General features: G+C 24.1%; 4 protein-coding genes across 4 annotated transcripts; all 4 read left to right on the top strand.

Moving 5' to 3' along the window:
- Window positions 1-4,570: 4,570 nt before the first annotated feature.
- Window positions 4,571-5,989, top strand: PBANKA_1002200 (6-cysteine protein P52; the record flags this gene model as incomplete). The annotated part of the gene is made up of 1 exon (XM_034565091.1): window positions 4,571-5,989. One exon carries the CDS (start codon window positions 4,571-4,573, stop codon window positions 5,987-5,989), a length of 1,419 nt encoding a protein of 472 aa, XP_034421822.1.
- Window positions 5,990-7,602: 1,613 nt separating this feature from the next.
- Window positions 7,603-8,661, top strand: PBANKA_1002100 (6-cysteine protein P36; the record flags this gene model as incomplete). Its single annotated transcript, XM_034565090.1, has 1 exon — window positions 7,603-8,661. The coding sequence occupies one exon, from the start codon at window positions 7,603-7,605 to the stop codon at window positions 8,659-8,661; it is 1,059 nt and encodes a 352-aa protein (XP_034421821.1).
- A 1,644-nt stretch (window positions 8,662-10,305) lies between these two features.
- Window positions 10,306-13,488, top strand: PBANKA_1002000 (conserved Plasmodium protein, unknown function; the record flags this gene model as incomplete). The annotated part of the gene is made up of 9 exons (XM_034565089.1): window positions 10,306-10,308; window positions 10,549-10,604; window positions 10,887-10,920; window positions 11,045-11,096; window positions 11,212-12,325; window positions 12,458-12,521; window positions 12,706-12,874; window positions 13,024-13,275; window positions 13,391-13,488. The coding sequence occupies 9 exons, from the start codon at window positions 10,306-10,308 to the stop codon at window positions 13,486-13,488; spliced, it is 1,842 nt and encodes a 613-aa protein (XP_034421820.1).
- Window positions 13,489-14,576: 1,088 nt separating this feature from the next.
- Window positions 14,577-15,136, top strand: PBANKA_1001900 (conserved Plasmodium protein, unknown function; the record flags this gene model as incomplete). Its single annotated transcript, XM_034565088.1, has 2 exons — window positions 14,577-14,951; window positions 15,056-15,136. 2 exons carry the CDS (start codon window positions 14,577-14,579, stop codon window positions 15,134-15,136), a joined length of 456 nt encoding a protein of 151 aa, XP_034421819.1.
- Window positions 15,137-16,098: the final 962 nt, after the last annotated feature.

The raw sequence follows: 16,098 nt of genomic DNA, 5'->3' as shown, positions 1-16,098 counted from the left end.
TAAAAATTATGTACTAAAAGAAACCATATAGTATATACATCCAATTGGGAATCTATTTTTTGGTATGTGTTCTATAAAAGTGTATATATTTATAACTTCTTTAAATGCTAATAAAATAAACAAAGTCAATTGACAATGATAAATATGACAAATAAAAAAGGAAATAATAAAGGCTTGATATAGTTAGAAATAATTACATGATAAAAAGAGAAAAAGACAACACACATTTAGACTTTAATGTACAATGGAATACATATTGTGTAACCATTGAACTTTCTGTGCAAATAATGTATCAAACGTAATTAAATATTTTAAAAACAAATAAATTGCATTTTTTTTTTTAAATTGCACGTCCATATTTGTAAAAAAGCGTTTTCTAACAGCCTGATAATATATATGTGCAAAATTATAACAAATTTATAAGCGTTAATATTCACTTAATATTACTTTTTGCAATGTTTATTCCACAAATTCGATAAAGGAAGTGTGATTATTAATAATGAAGCTGTATTATTTAAAGTTTTATGTTTATAAGAATAACATTTTTTAAATAATGAGTGAAAGCATATACGCACAAGTCTACATATATATGAACATATGCATAAACTTGTAATATCTCATATATGTATAAAGATGCATATATATTATTATTATATAAAAAGAAAAATTATATATCTGAATATTTTATTAACATGTGAAAATGTTAATAATATGAAAAATTAATAATTAAAAATGTTGATAAATAGAACAAATTTTACAACTTGTACATGTATATATATAATATATTATTGGCGAAATATTAAATATTTTTTTTTGAGAAAGTTTAGGGTATAAATTGATGAAAAATAACTCTTCTTATAATAAAGCTTAGAAAAAAATGAATAATATAATCCTTTTAAATAATATAGGTATGTATGTATGTATATCCAAACATTATCAGAAATTATATGCTATATACAAAAGAGTGAAAATAGCTATGAATATATTTTCTACATATGGTATAGATGATAAAAAAATATATATTTTACATATATATTCATGAAGGAAAGTAGACTAATAAATAAATAGCTATGTATATAAATGTGAATACTTTATAAGGCATAGAACTATATAAAAATTAGTTAATAGGACTATGAACATATAAAAATGAATATTAAGTTTATGTGGTCAATATTCATTTAAATATAAATGAATTATATCATGGCTTTAATATGTTTTATATTTTTTTTTGCTATGATTTGATTGTGTATGATGCTATATGCAACTGGATATATAATTGGAATATTCATATATATGTGTGTAACAATGTACGTGGAAATTTATAAACCCGTAAAATATCCACACATATTCTTGGATAAGTCTTCGTTGTGAATAACCTATTTGGTTGTTCATAAAAAACGAAAAAAATATTCTACGTCTAATTATGATGACATTATATTAATACCAAATTAAGGAAAGCAACACACTATAGATAAATATTACATGTAAATATAAAAAAAGGAAAGCCGTGAAAATAGGAATATAAATAATAAAAAATATAGAAATATATTACAATTTTACAAAAAAGCGAAATAAAGGAATATAAAGCATAATATTATGTATATTCGAAGATTAATGCAATCATAAGCAACTTGATAAAAGATTTATTCATTTATTATTATACAACAATTAGGTTATATGTTCCATTAAAGTTTTTTCTAGTTTTTTTGTGTTTATTTGTTTTATAATTAATATAAAAAATATATATTTTAAAAATTGTATGTGTTATTCTTTATTTGATTATTCATTTGTTTTTATTTAATTTTTTACTTGGCGTGTTTTTTTATTTTTATTTTTATTTACTACTATTGTATTTTTTTTTGAATTAAAATATTTTAATTTCAAAGAAGACATAATAATACACAAGCATGCACACATATAACTAATTATAATACACACACCTAGTTTATCCACATTATATCCTTGCAGGATATACAATCATGCAACTGATACTATTGCCTCAATACATTAAGCCCACATCATAAACTTATGCAAATGATAACAAAATATAATAAGCCCACATAATTCATCCACATATATAATGTATATTTACAAAAAATTTAATAAAATAAATTAACATGCATAATTTCACGTTAAAAAGTTATAATAGAAAAAACATTTATATTTTGTTTTTATTTTATGATTATGTTTCATGACCTTATGATAATATACCTGGGCAAAAATGATGTCGTGGTGTTTATTTTAGGATTTCTACAATGTGGTTTTTATAATTGTATTTATCCGTTAAATATATAAATATACAAGGAAATATATTTTTTAATAATAATCAAACGATTTTCATAGAGAATATGTGCAAATATCATCATACACATCAGAGGAAATACAAAAAAAGCATATTTGGTTGCACACACATTAAAACAAGTTATTGAGAAAATAGTTTTTATAGCATTTAAAAGGGTGATATGATATTAAAATACCAAATATTTGTCACATATATGTATGCAAATGATAATAACATAGAAAAACTATATATATTTTTTATACATAGAAATATTTCGATTGATAGCTCAAAATGATAATATAAAAATAACTTGAATTAAAAAGTTATTCAAAATATATCTTCACATGCATAAACCCGAAGTGTGCATATAAGTAATGTGCAAATATAATCGTTAAGAATAATAATTCTCATAAGATATTTTTGAAGGTCAAATTATAACGTGGAAATATTCGTGTCATCCAACAATAAATATTTGAGCATAACAGAAAATGTGTACTTTATTTATTTTAACATTTTCCCGTGTAATTAAAAATAGAGACCAATTATTTTGGAATATTCTTGATTTTCCTTTTATGTCGCAATTAATTTATAGTAAAGAAACACCAACAACAATAGTTTTCTTATTATTATTTAAAAATTAAAATATGTTTTGTTGTTATTATTAAAAGATTGTTTCCGTTTTATAATATTTTTTGGGTGTGTATAATTTAAACAAATATAAAAGTTCTTAAAGATAATAAGGCTAAATATACAATAAAAATATAAGTATTTTTATCAAATTGTAATGAACGCTATCATCTATATAATTATTAGCAATCCGATAAAATACCTCTCTTGTACTCTCTATGCATTTCTTGTGTATGCATCAGCTTATTAATTCACATTCAAATAAATATAAAACAATGCATCCAAATTATATATTTTTATTCAATGGTGAAAAATTTTTCACAGATTAAAATTTTAGATTGTAGAATTTCCATGTTTATATTTATTTAGGCCTTTATTTTGTTATATTATAGAGTCTTAAATTTTTTCTTATTAAAGTATAACAATTTGCATTCACAATGTTATGATTGTTTAGTTTTTTAATTTCTTAATGTAAAAATTAAACATTAAAAATGTTTGTATGTTTGGAATATCAGGACAAGGCATGGTTGCATGCATACATAATCGTGATGCTATGGATAACGTAACACATTTTTTTCAAATAGACATTTTCATCTTTGAACATATAAAAATAATTTTTTTATTAAAAGTTTTTTACTCATTTTTCCATTTTTATTAATTTTTTTCATGATATAAAGTTGTTTATTTTTTTATTTTGTTATGGAAACATATTTTTCATTTTTTTAATGGAAAATTATCCCAGGAAGGTATATTCATGTCTTCACAGTGATACATATTTTTAAAAACTCAACATATTTATCACATGTTCAAATTTGTGCATGTATGCAGGTATATATTCATGCTTAAGGAGATTTTTCGTCATCATTTTGTATATGTTCATATAGGAAGAGGAAAATGATGAAGCATTTTGTTCTTTGGAAAACTCGACGGATTACGAATTGCTTAAAAAAACAGCTATGCATTGCAAAAATAAATTTACAAGAAATATTTTTTTTTCTTTGGATTCACACGTTTATGTATAAATATATTTATAATTTTTATTTATTATTTTATAAAATTTTACATGCTTAAAATAAAGCATACATCAGATCTTCTTTTGGGATAATTTGTTTAATTTGCATGTGTTGTAAAACTCAATAGAGACAAAAAATTAAGGGGCTCTCTTATTTTATTTATGAATATAAAACCGTTTTAAGGGTTTCGAAAATTATTCTATTTTATTAAATAATTTATTTTTTGTTTATCACGCTCCAAATCCATAAATATTTTTTCTACATTAAAGCAAAATATTACATTTGTGGTAAGGTAAAACATCATTAAAGACACAACAAATATATTGAATTGTATATTTACGATTTACTTTAATAACATTATAAGACATTCATATATTATGATGTCCACTATTATCTTTTTTTGTTTTTTTATTTAAAAATAAATTATGCTACTAAGCAAGATTTATTTGTTAAAATGTTATAAATATATTACATTTTTTTACATACTTTATTTTTTTTTTGAAAATTATAACATCACAATAAGGAAAAAAATAAAAATTGAAGCATTTTGCAACAATTTTATTCTTGGTGTTCACAAAGTGTGTTTGTCTCTTTTTTCGCCGATTTGTTTCCTCCTTCAATGTGATACACATTTTGAGAATAATAGTAAATGATGAAGCGTCGGAGAATTTTCATGTACTACTGTTTCTGCTTCTTATTGAAATATGTAGCCTTTAGCAATGTGACAAATCCTAATACGACCTTAGGACACTTTGAAATTTGTAAAATAAATATATATTCAGGCGATGCCGAAGAATGTGTTTTAGAAAATGAATTTGGGAAAATGTTTTTATTTATTTGTGATATTGATTATAATGAGATGTCAAAAAATATAGTGCTTCCATCAGAATGTGCTAAAAAAACATATATAGATCATGTAAACCCAAATGGAACATCGCCAGAAGTTAATACTTATGATATATTTCCAGATTTGATCGGAGCAAATGAATCCAAATTTCGTGATAAATTTTATTTTTATGGTACCCCATATTCATCTAAAGACATTGATTTTATATGTTTATGCTTTTCTGAAGTAAAACCAGATATAAAACATATAATAAAAATGAGTTTTAAAAAAATGACAAAAAAAATAAAAGGATGTGATTTTGGAGATAATGTGCCAACGAAAAAGGATTTAACAAATGGGAAAGCACTATATGAAAATTCTAGTTGTCATATATATGCATATCCAGGGGACGTAATTGGAATAAATTGTTATAAAAAAGACATTAATAATATTTATAATAATAATTTAGAATTGAGCCCAAATAATTGTTTTCATAATGTTTATTATGAAAATGATATATTATTATCGTCAAAAAATTTAATACCTAATTCTAGAGTTATACCAGATCCGAGTAATGATGTTAAATTGTCAAAAATGCATTCATATATGTCTTATATTATACTCCCTGATGAAATAAATGAAAATGTTAAAATTAGTTGCTCATGCAAAAGAAATGAATATGTCGGTACTATGTTTTTATATGTAAATACATCGAAAAATATTTTAACGTACACTGGAAACAACGTAGAAGAAACTGCTCATTTGAATGACCACTATATTTCAATTGGAGATATGTGGGACATGGGCTTATATGAAAACCCTGAGCAAATACAGAGCATTATTAGCAATCATGCAAATAAAAAATATTATGAACATATGAAAATTTACAAAGGCAATAAAATGGATCCTAGTGATGAGGATGAATCGAATGAGAATGCACACAATGGCAATAGAGCAAATAAAGATGCTAATTATAGTGAGAAAATGGTTGATAATAGAAGACAAAAAAATAATTCTCTCAATCATACTAATTACCATGGTAATTATAATGAGAATGACAATGAAATTAATATATCTACCCATGATAAATATTATGAGGATCATCATTTGGGAAGCAATAGACCTTTGAGAAAGAAAAGAACATTTTGGCAAAACCTTTTTGGTACCTCTTCTTCTTATTATGAGGTCTTTAACTATTTTTCAATCGCATTTATTCTAATTATCCATATGCTCTTATGGTGAATCACAATATGTGCATAGTGTCAATATGCCCACTAGTCGGATTTTTGGTTGATATAACATACGAAATAAAATTATTTTATTTTTGCCACTACAAATTCACAGACTATATATGTTTTTCCCTAGCACATATTCCTCACGTTATTACGTTTATGCATTGTTACACTTTTTTTCAATGCAAGTATTCCTAATATATATTTAATTCATTACACATACATCATATTTTTACATATAATTTTTGATACATATTGAACATGCATTTAAGTGTTAAATATTATGTTTTTTATAGTTGTATTAAATTATGTAGCCACATGTATTCAAGCATTTCCATACAGAAATGGTTATGTGTAAATAATGTACTCAAATGTGTATATAACCAACTAGCAATGATAACTTTTTTTTTGCATGAATATCATTATTGAAAACCTTAATGTTAAAAAATATATATATATAAAAGCTTTAAATTCAAATAATAAAGATGTAGGACGAGTGTATGAAAATGGAAGCATCATACAAAAAAGAAAGCAATTCTGCATAAAAGACAGAAAAAAATAATAAATAAAAATAAGAGAATAAGAGAAAAAAGGTTAACACATATATTGAAAAGCAAACAACTCTCAATTAATGAAACAAATAAATGGATATGCATGTACATACACACATTTTTTAAATTATAACAAAAAAATCATATATAATAAGTAAAATACAATTAAAAATGTTAAATAGAATATGTAACAATTATATATATAAATTAAAAAAAAAGCCTTTATTGTTTTAATCATGTGAAAAAATCGTTTTTTTTGAGGATTAATTTTAAAAAAAGTACAAAAATATATAGCCTTAAAAATGGGCCATCCTTTTGAGATTTATCCTATGTGAAAAGTTGCATGTATATCAATAAAGCGAAGAAAAGACCATTTGATAATTTAACCCTTAAATAATAAAATATATTTTTTCATGAGAAATATTTAATTTATGATTTTTTTTCAAAATATTATTTTAATGTTTTATTCCCTAAAGAGAATTAAAAATAAAACGAATTTAAATTTGTTTATGGTATGCATTTTTTTTTGAAAATATAAGATATGCATAAGATCTCAAAAACACGAAAGATAAAGAATTTAAAATATATCTTTTGAAATGAACATATTGTTTTATTTAATCCATATTTTGCTATAAATTTTAAAAAAATTTTAGAATTTTGTATATTTTGAAGGAATTAATAAATATTGTGTGACATAAAGAGGAGAGATAAGGCAAATATACAATATATGATTATGTCTTCACATAACCAAACACAGTTTGATCTGTCTCATATATAGTGATGCTTATGCGTAAACAACTCCCACATTTTATATTGCAGAAAGTCTTTTAGTTGCAGCAATGAATAGTCATAATTGTAACAAATAAATAACGCATACTTCAGTTTTAATGTAAGAATTCTTTATTACGATAACTGTTGTTTCTTTCTTTGAATCGACAATTATAATACTGAGGCATTTTTGTTGACGCTACTGTTTGAAGATTTAAAAAAATATATTATATACATATATATATGTATGTGGAAAGTTTATTGACGAGTGTACATATATTTGTTTTTATTATTTTTTTTGATTATGAAACAATATGAGTTCGCACGCCATATTAACACGTATTTCTCCGTAGCTCAAAATATGCTTTTTTCCATTTTTCTATATTATGCATTTTCACTTTTAATATTTTTATCAATTTTTGTTTTTAAGATGAGGAAGGCATTATATTCTTTGTTGTTTTATATGTGTATATGTTTATATATATATACCCCTGTTTTTATGGCGAGTTTAAAAGAAATAGAAGTTGGAAATTATTTCATATGTAACTTAAAAGACTATCCAACGGGGAATTGTAGTGTTAATCATGATTATAACAAAACAATAAAATTACTTTGCCCTATTATTCATAATAAGAATAACAGTGATAAGACATATGATCCTTCATATTGTTTTAAATATGATGGAATAAAAGATGAATTTATTATAAATAATAAACAAAATTACATACACAACACATTGCCTGGAGTTATATTAAAAAGTCATATAGAAAATGATACTTATAATTTGAGTATATATCCGCCGTTTGTTGTAAAAGAAGATATAACTATTGTTTGTATATGTGACAGTGAAAAAGGAAATGAAGGAATAACACCGTATCTTAAAATAAACATTAAAAAAGCACATGGGCTGAATAATGATTTAGAAGGTGATTATATAAAAGGGTGCGATTATGGAAACAATAAAGGGAAATATCAATTTTTAACAAAATCTATAAAATATACTATCGATCCCATTTGTGAAATACATGCATATCCTGGGGATATTGTTGGAATAAATTGTAATAATTATACTACTAAAATACAAGACGTCAGTTTAGAACCAAACAGTTGTTTTGGTATGGTGTATTTTTCTATTTTAACAATGGTATTTGTAAAAACTAATGTAAATAATGTAATGCCTAATGCAAAATATTATCCCGATTTAGCATCTCATCATGGTAATCAAAATTCTAAAATGTTCTTAACGGCATACTTATTGATACCTAATGAGATAGAAAGGGACATTTTAATATATTGTACTTGTTCATATAATGGGAACAAAGGACTAGCAATATATCACATTTTTTCCACAAAAGAAGATTAATATGTGATGTGTGTAGAAGAGTGAGGGAGTTGAAATATTGAATCCAGCATTTCTAACGCAAGTCATACAATTTTGTTTATGTTTTAATGACACATAATAGTGCAATTTGTTTAACTTTTTTAAATATGTTATATTCGCACTTTTTATATTTTTTATAAGTTCAATCAATATGCGTTCTTATTAGTTTTCAATTAAAGTACTTAATTTGTATTTTTCCTTTTTTTTAACATCGTTTTTAAATTAAAAGTAAAAATCATAATAAAAAATTATAAATCGGTTGATTATTAAAAATAAGTATGCATGTGCATAATTTATAAACAATAGCATTTTAATACATATATACCACAAATTTTAGTTTGCTACTGTTTTCTATTTGAAGTGTCTGTTTAATTATTCCATATGATAGAATCTTAATTGTACTATAGCAAATATGTGTATGAACAAATATACTTGTATTCATTTGTAGAATAATAGTAATGTAGACATTATATTTTTTTATTAGTATGAAACAAAACAATTAACAAAATTTACATTATTAAATGAGTTAAATGTAATAAATTACAAGCACAAATTAATTATGTAACTCGTTTGGGGTCAAATTATGTTTTAAAACTTGAAAAAATTGCAATGTAAAGGTTATTCGTGCTGATCTTATGTTTATTTTTTTTTTTTACAATTCGTTCTAGAGAAATTTCAAGGTGTGATTTTCGCAGTACCATCTTTTTGCTCTTATTTTATAATATTTTATTAATTTACTAATTTACTATGATGTCGCTTTTGCAATAATAATAAACGTCCAATACCATAATTTATCATATCAGATTATAGCATATTGTAATGGCAATTCATAATATACATATAATGCTATGAAAGGAGTAATAATTGTTCATTATGCTTATCTTTCCTCACGGCATACCCAAATATAATGATAGCAAAAAATATAGTATCAAAAATGTTTGAACTAAAAAAAATTGTTTTCCAATTTTAAGTAGTAAATTGAAGAATATTTGAATTTATTGTATATATATTTTTTTTTTTTCCATTTGTATTGTAATTTTTCCGGCGTGCCTCAATACTTAATGAGTAAAAAAAGAGATAACGTAAAATATAACAAAAAGAATATAACAGACGAAGATAAAATAAATTAATATAATAATTATTTTGTATATAATTATATAAAATAAATTGGATTTAATTAAAATTACGAACTTATTTGCATTATGATTACCGCTTTATGAAAAAGAATAAAAATTATATTATACATAACTGAATAATATATAAGCGGTATAATTAAAAGATTAAACGCGAATACCCGAAAAATCAATAAAAACGTATAAGTAGTAAATTAGGTAAAATAAATAATAATATAATGAAAAATAAAAAGTTTAAACAAGTAAAATCAAATTTTCATACCATCATCGGTTTGTTTATAAATCATAAATTTGATAAGCATGAGAATATAATAAATAATTTAAATATATAAATATAAACAGACCGATGTATAATAGATAAACAATTTATATGCTTGTATTGCATATATTTTCACACACTATATTTTTATTTGCATAAGGCTACAATCTTGAAATTTTTATGGACATCTTTTCAAAGAGGGTTAACTGTTTCTATTAATAGCTTAATAGCACTATGGTATGCCAAACTTCAAAAGAGGAGAAAAAGTTGTGGAAAAACCACAAACACAAAAACAAATAGAATAATAAAAAGGAATAATGAGAAATAAAATATAGATTATACTATTATTACATATATGTATGGAGATAAATAACAAAAGTTTAAAATATTATATAAGCTTCATTATCTCTCTCTACAATGCTAGTATATTTATGCAATGCACATATATTTTTAATTTTATTTGCATTTTTCATTTAGAATTTAGATTTAAATGAATCCGAAGATGGAAATTATAAAGTTCAGAATTCCAAGAAGTGAGTGGAAAAAAATATAATGTATATATATGCAGTAAATAAGCAATCTCTATATTTTTTTCAATGAGCATATACTTATATATATTATTAGCATTAAGCGCAATGAAATTAATATATTTTTGTGGTTAATACATGAATATATAACCTTTATATGAATATATTATAGAGACAATATTTTTTTGCAAATATGTGGACGTCTTTGCACCGCGTAGCGTGTAAAGGGATATAACGTTGTTCTAAAGCGTCACCTATATAATAAACTAATTTTTTATTCGTATTTAGGCATAATATAGAAAAAAATGATACCCACACTAAAGTAAATACAAAAAGAAACAAAATATGAAAAGGAAGTAGAAAACTGCTACTAAATTGGGGAGATAAAATTAAAGTTCATATGTATAAACAAATTATTTATTATATTTTTTTGAACCTCTTAACAGATTGCAAAGATAAGCTCTAGTTCTCCAGACATTCACAACGAGGATATTCAAGGTAAATGTTAATTGAACAAGGAAATTAATAACAACTGATGTGTTTATATTACATATATACGTCATACATGTTTACATTATTTATACTAACCATATTTACTTCTTTAAAAAATTAGACGAGAACCAGCCATTATATGAATCTCATTATTCTAACAACGAAGGAGAAACAGTGAATTTCGAAAAAGATGTCTTAGATTATTCAAATAATAATAATAATGAACTCGAAGGAAATAAAAATATTGTAACAGAAAATGGCAATGATTATAAGTATAGAGGCAAAAAAAAGAAAAAAAGAAAATTTAAAGAACATAAGGATATAACTAATTATGAAAATGAAAAACACCAAAAAATTAAAGAGAAGCATATTGATAAGGAGAAAACAAATAAGATGATTAAAAAATTTCGACAAAATAATAAAAAAAATGTAGTGATAAATCCGACCGAAATGAAGAATCCTGATGGCTCTAATATTGAGGGAGAAATTGATAAAGAGGAGAAAAACAATGATGATAAGAGTGGGGATAATAAATATTTCATTGAGAAAAGCGGCGAAGAAGAAGAAGATGATGATAAGGAAGAAGCTGAGGAAGAAGATGATGCTAAGGAAGAAGCTGATGATAAGGAAGAAGCTGAGGAAGAAGATGATGATAAGGAAGAAAATGATGCTAAGGAAGAAGATGATGCTAAGGAAGAAGATGATGCTAAGGAAGAAGCTAATGATAAGGAAGAAAATGAGGAAGAAGATGATGCTAAGGAAGAAGCTGATGATAAGGAAGAAGCTGAGGAAGAAGATGATGATAAGGAAGAAAATGATGCTAAGGAAGAAGATGATGCTAAGGAAGAAGATGATGCTAAGGAAGAAGCTAATGATAAGGAAGAAAATGAGGAAGAAGATGATGATAAGGAAGAAGCTGAGGAAGAAGATGATGATAAGGAAGAAAATGATGAAAACGGAGAGAAGGAAGATGTAAAAGGAGGAGAAACAAAACCTGAGGAAGGAGAGGAAGGAGAGGAAGAAGAAAAAGATAAAGAACACGATGATGCAAAATATGGAAAAGAAGATAAAGAGCATATTGATACGAAAGATGAAGAAGATGCTAAAGAAAAAATTAAATTAAACAATAAGGATAATTCATCTGAGCACGATAACGATGAAAAAAACAGCAATAATGAAAAAGGCGTCGTGGATGGCGAAAATGAACAAAGCAGTGTATCTAAAACACAAAAGAGGTAAAAAAAAAATATATATGCGTATACTGAAATTAAAACCTTATAGTTGCTAAGATGAGGGGTAATTGCCCGCACTCTATATCACTATAATTGTTTTCATGTAATATTATTTTTAACTTTTTTTTATAATAGCAATGAAAGCGTGTGTAGCGAATATAGGGACATTAAAAAAAATGACCGACTTTTTGCATCATTGGTAATTTAATAGAATCCTTTTGTGTTTTTTATTACATTATTATTTTTTTTTCTCATTAATTGATATACATGTATCGATAATGTTAGATATGTAATCGGAAAGTAATATGAGAATGTTAAAAAAAATATCTTCTTTGTCGAATATATTTTCATCATATATTCATATACTCTATTTTGATCTTCAGAGTGATGTCAATTCACCCAATAAACTATTCAGTGAATATGTAGGAACCTTAAATATATTTGGAGGAAAGGGTATAGATTTGGAAAAATTACAGAAAAATATAGATAAAAAAAAAAAAGTAATAGATGAAAAAAAGGATATTAAAATTATCGAAGAAGAAAACCCATTTGGTATTATCACAAAACAAACATTTGCACAATTTTTGCATATAATATTAATAGACATGAAAACGCACATTTGTAATATATATCCACTTTGTTATGCACCTTTTTTTGATCAATTTTCATTATTTTTCTTCATATTTATTACGATTTTTTAGAAAATGAAGAGATAATATACTCAGAAAATACTATAAAGATAAACAAGTTTGTTAAGAAAGACAGAAAACAAGAATGGTCAGGTTATTTACCAGTAAAAATTCAAATAATGAAAAATAAAGAAAATGATAAATATCGAATTTTATGTTTTCAAAAAGGAAGTGGAAGATTATTTTTGAATACGGATATTTTCGAGGGATTTAAAATTATTCCTTCTAAAAATTTGTCCGCCTTATTTAATGGGCGTGATATAGGTATGTGATAGAAATTGCGAAGGTATATTGGGGAAAACTCGCAAATTTCGTTACTGCATATATATATGGGTAAACAAAACCAAATTTATTCTTTTTCTTTTTATTTCTAATACAGGTGATGAGAAAATAATAACCCAATATATAGTAACGTTTATTAGTAGTTCTTCAAGAGATGATTTTATCAGTAAAATTAATGATATTGCCAAAAAATAATAATTAATTAAAAATATGAAACCCCTTATACGAAGTGTAAACTTAAAAAAATGTTTTTCAAACACTCTTAAAATATTTATTTTTAATTTTTGTTGTAAAGCTACATTTTATATATTTTAATCCCTCTTTCACATTTTTGATTTAATTTTTCCAGTCACATAAAAAATTAAGGAAAATTTATGAAAATATTTAGCTTTATTTTATTATAATATGATAATGTATTGGTGCTGTTTAAACGTTTTTTTTATTTCAATTTTTGGATTTACTGGTATCTATGTATATTACTTGTATATATTATAGCCACACGTATATTGTATAAATAAAGAAATATGCATTATACATGTACATAGGATCGATAATATAATACTATACATGTATTAATTTATTCGTTCTACAGATACATATTTCGAAAAAAAATATTTTTCATAAGTATACATTTCGATTTCGCTTTTTTTTATTCATCCATTTTATATTTATCCTTTTTTTTGATATATTTAAAAACCTTTTGAAATTTTTAATAAGAAAATAATCATATTTACATTTTTCCATATCTCCAAGAATTGCCTTATAACGATTAATTGATGTATACATGCATCGAAATAAATGTATATGTGCTAGAGAAGTGATAAACTACACATAAAGAAGCATACAATAATAAAATTGAATAATAGTAGCAATATAGCATATAATGTATTAAATTGATTGCATATATGTCGATTTATCTAGTTTAAAATATTAATAACTTAATAAAAAGGCAAAATAATAATGTATCCATACAAGCCGTGCTTATATAGTTGTTTATACATTTTTTTAATCCGAAAAAATTCAATGAAAAAAGAAGTGAACGAGCGTTACAGTATATGTAATTAATAAATTATATTTTCCATAATGATATATTTTTTTTAAATGTGCTAACTATATACTATTTTGTGGACTAAAAGTGAAGAATTGCTTCATTTTTTGAAATATTGATTCATTATTGTGGGAGGACGGAAATGCCGTAAATACGGCTATTTAAGGTTCTCCAACTGTTTATTGTAATAATAATAATTGATATTACTGTTGTTATTACTTTTTTTAACGGACCTATGAATAGAGTTGTGAGAAACTTTACTAATAATAGAAGGATAAACAACCCAAGCAAAATAAAAACATATAACAATTCTTGCGATGAAAATTTAAAAAAGTCATTTGAAAAAATAGCTATAGGCAACCCTCCAAGAGCCAAAATAAATAGTATCCTAAATTTTTTAATAAAATCAAAAATATTAGATACAGAATGGTCCAAATCACAAATTATTGATGAGATATATAAAAGGAGAGTAGATAAGCAGCTTTCTTTTCATTTAAATGTATTATATGGTTTAGGATCGAAAGGAATCCATTTAAATAAAAAAGGAATAATATCGCCAGTATTATTTTACCCCTTAATGGATTACGAACAGTTTAAGACTATTGTACAGGTATGATTTCCTCACATAAAAGTATGTAAATCAATACAAATCAAATGACATTAATATGAGCATATATGTACACATATATCCATATTTCCACTTTTTTACAATAGGTAATGCAAGCTGCAGACAAAGAAAGAAAACTTGGGGTATATGAAGAAACCCATTTTTTTGAAAATTTATTTAAGAAATAAATTGTGCATAAAAAATTTACTTAAAGAAAATTACAAATTAAGTTATAAAATTTAAAGAACTCACAGAAATCAATTGAAAATATCCCTATTAATATATATATCTTATGATATGTGTGCGTTTTTTTGTATTATTTTATATAAGACCTTAAATTAATACGCATCACTTTATGGGCATTCGTATGTAACAATTCTAATATTATAATATTTATTGTTTTTCTGAGTATATAACATAAAATTTATTTTATGAGAAAAACACGGAAATATATATTTGTGCAAATATCTACGGATGTTTAGGGTTGCAAATGGTCGATTATGGGTAGAAATATAGGAGTATTCTCATGTGTTAGTGTTTGGAAATGGGTAATATATGCAAGTTTTAATACATATTAAACATAAAGAGAAAAAAAGACTAAAGAGTGTAGTATAGTAAAGAAAAACTATATATTATAAAGGGAGAATGATACCTGCCAGTGGTATTTTTTTTTGCATGCACTCATTTGTTTATTTTGTATGATTATTGTAATAATTTTTATACGACCTATTTTTTTGTTTCATCCTTTACGTTTTTTTTAAATGAAAATTTGCGAGTTTACTATTTTTTTAAGTATTAAATTATTTTCCTCATATAAATAAAACCAGTTTATCATAAATATATTCTTACTAAAACAAGCTGTAAAAAAGAGAAAAAAGATAGTTGTAACTACTTCAACATAAGCAATAGGGATGTTTGCAGTTTATATTTTGAGGTAATTATTTTTATTTATTTAATAATAGCACTTGGCTTTTTAATGCAATTTTGTGAAATAAATATGCCTTATCCATATTATTCTATGCATTCCCTTTTGTTTCCTATTTTTTTGCGTTATGAAAAAATCTAAATCTTAAAAATGCACCTGTTGCATATTATATATATGTGTGTATATATTTATATATTATTCAATGATTTTATAATTAATGTATAA

The sequence above is a fragment of the Plasmodium berghei genome (assembly GCF_900002375.2).
Source record: "Plasmodium berghei ANKA genome assembly, chromosome: 10".
Taxonomy (NCBI): domain Eukaryota; phylum Apicomplexa; class Aconoidasida; order Haemosporida; family Plasmodiidae; genus Plasmodium; species Plasmodium berghei.
This window is presented reverse-complemented; position numbering and strand designations above follow the sequence as displayed.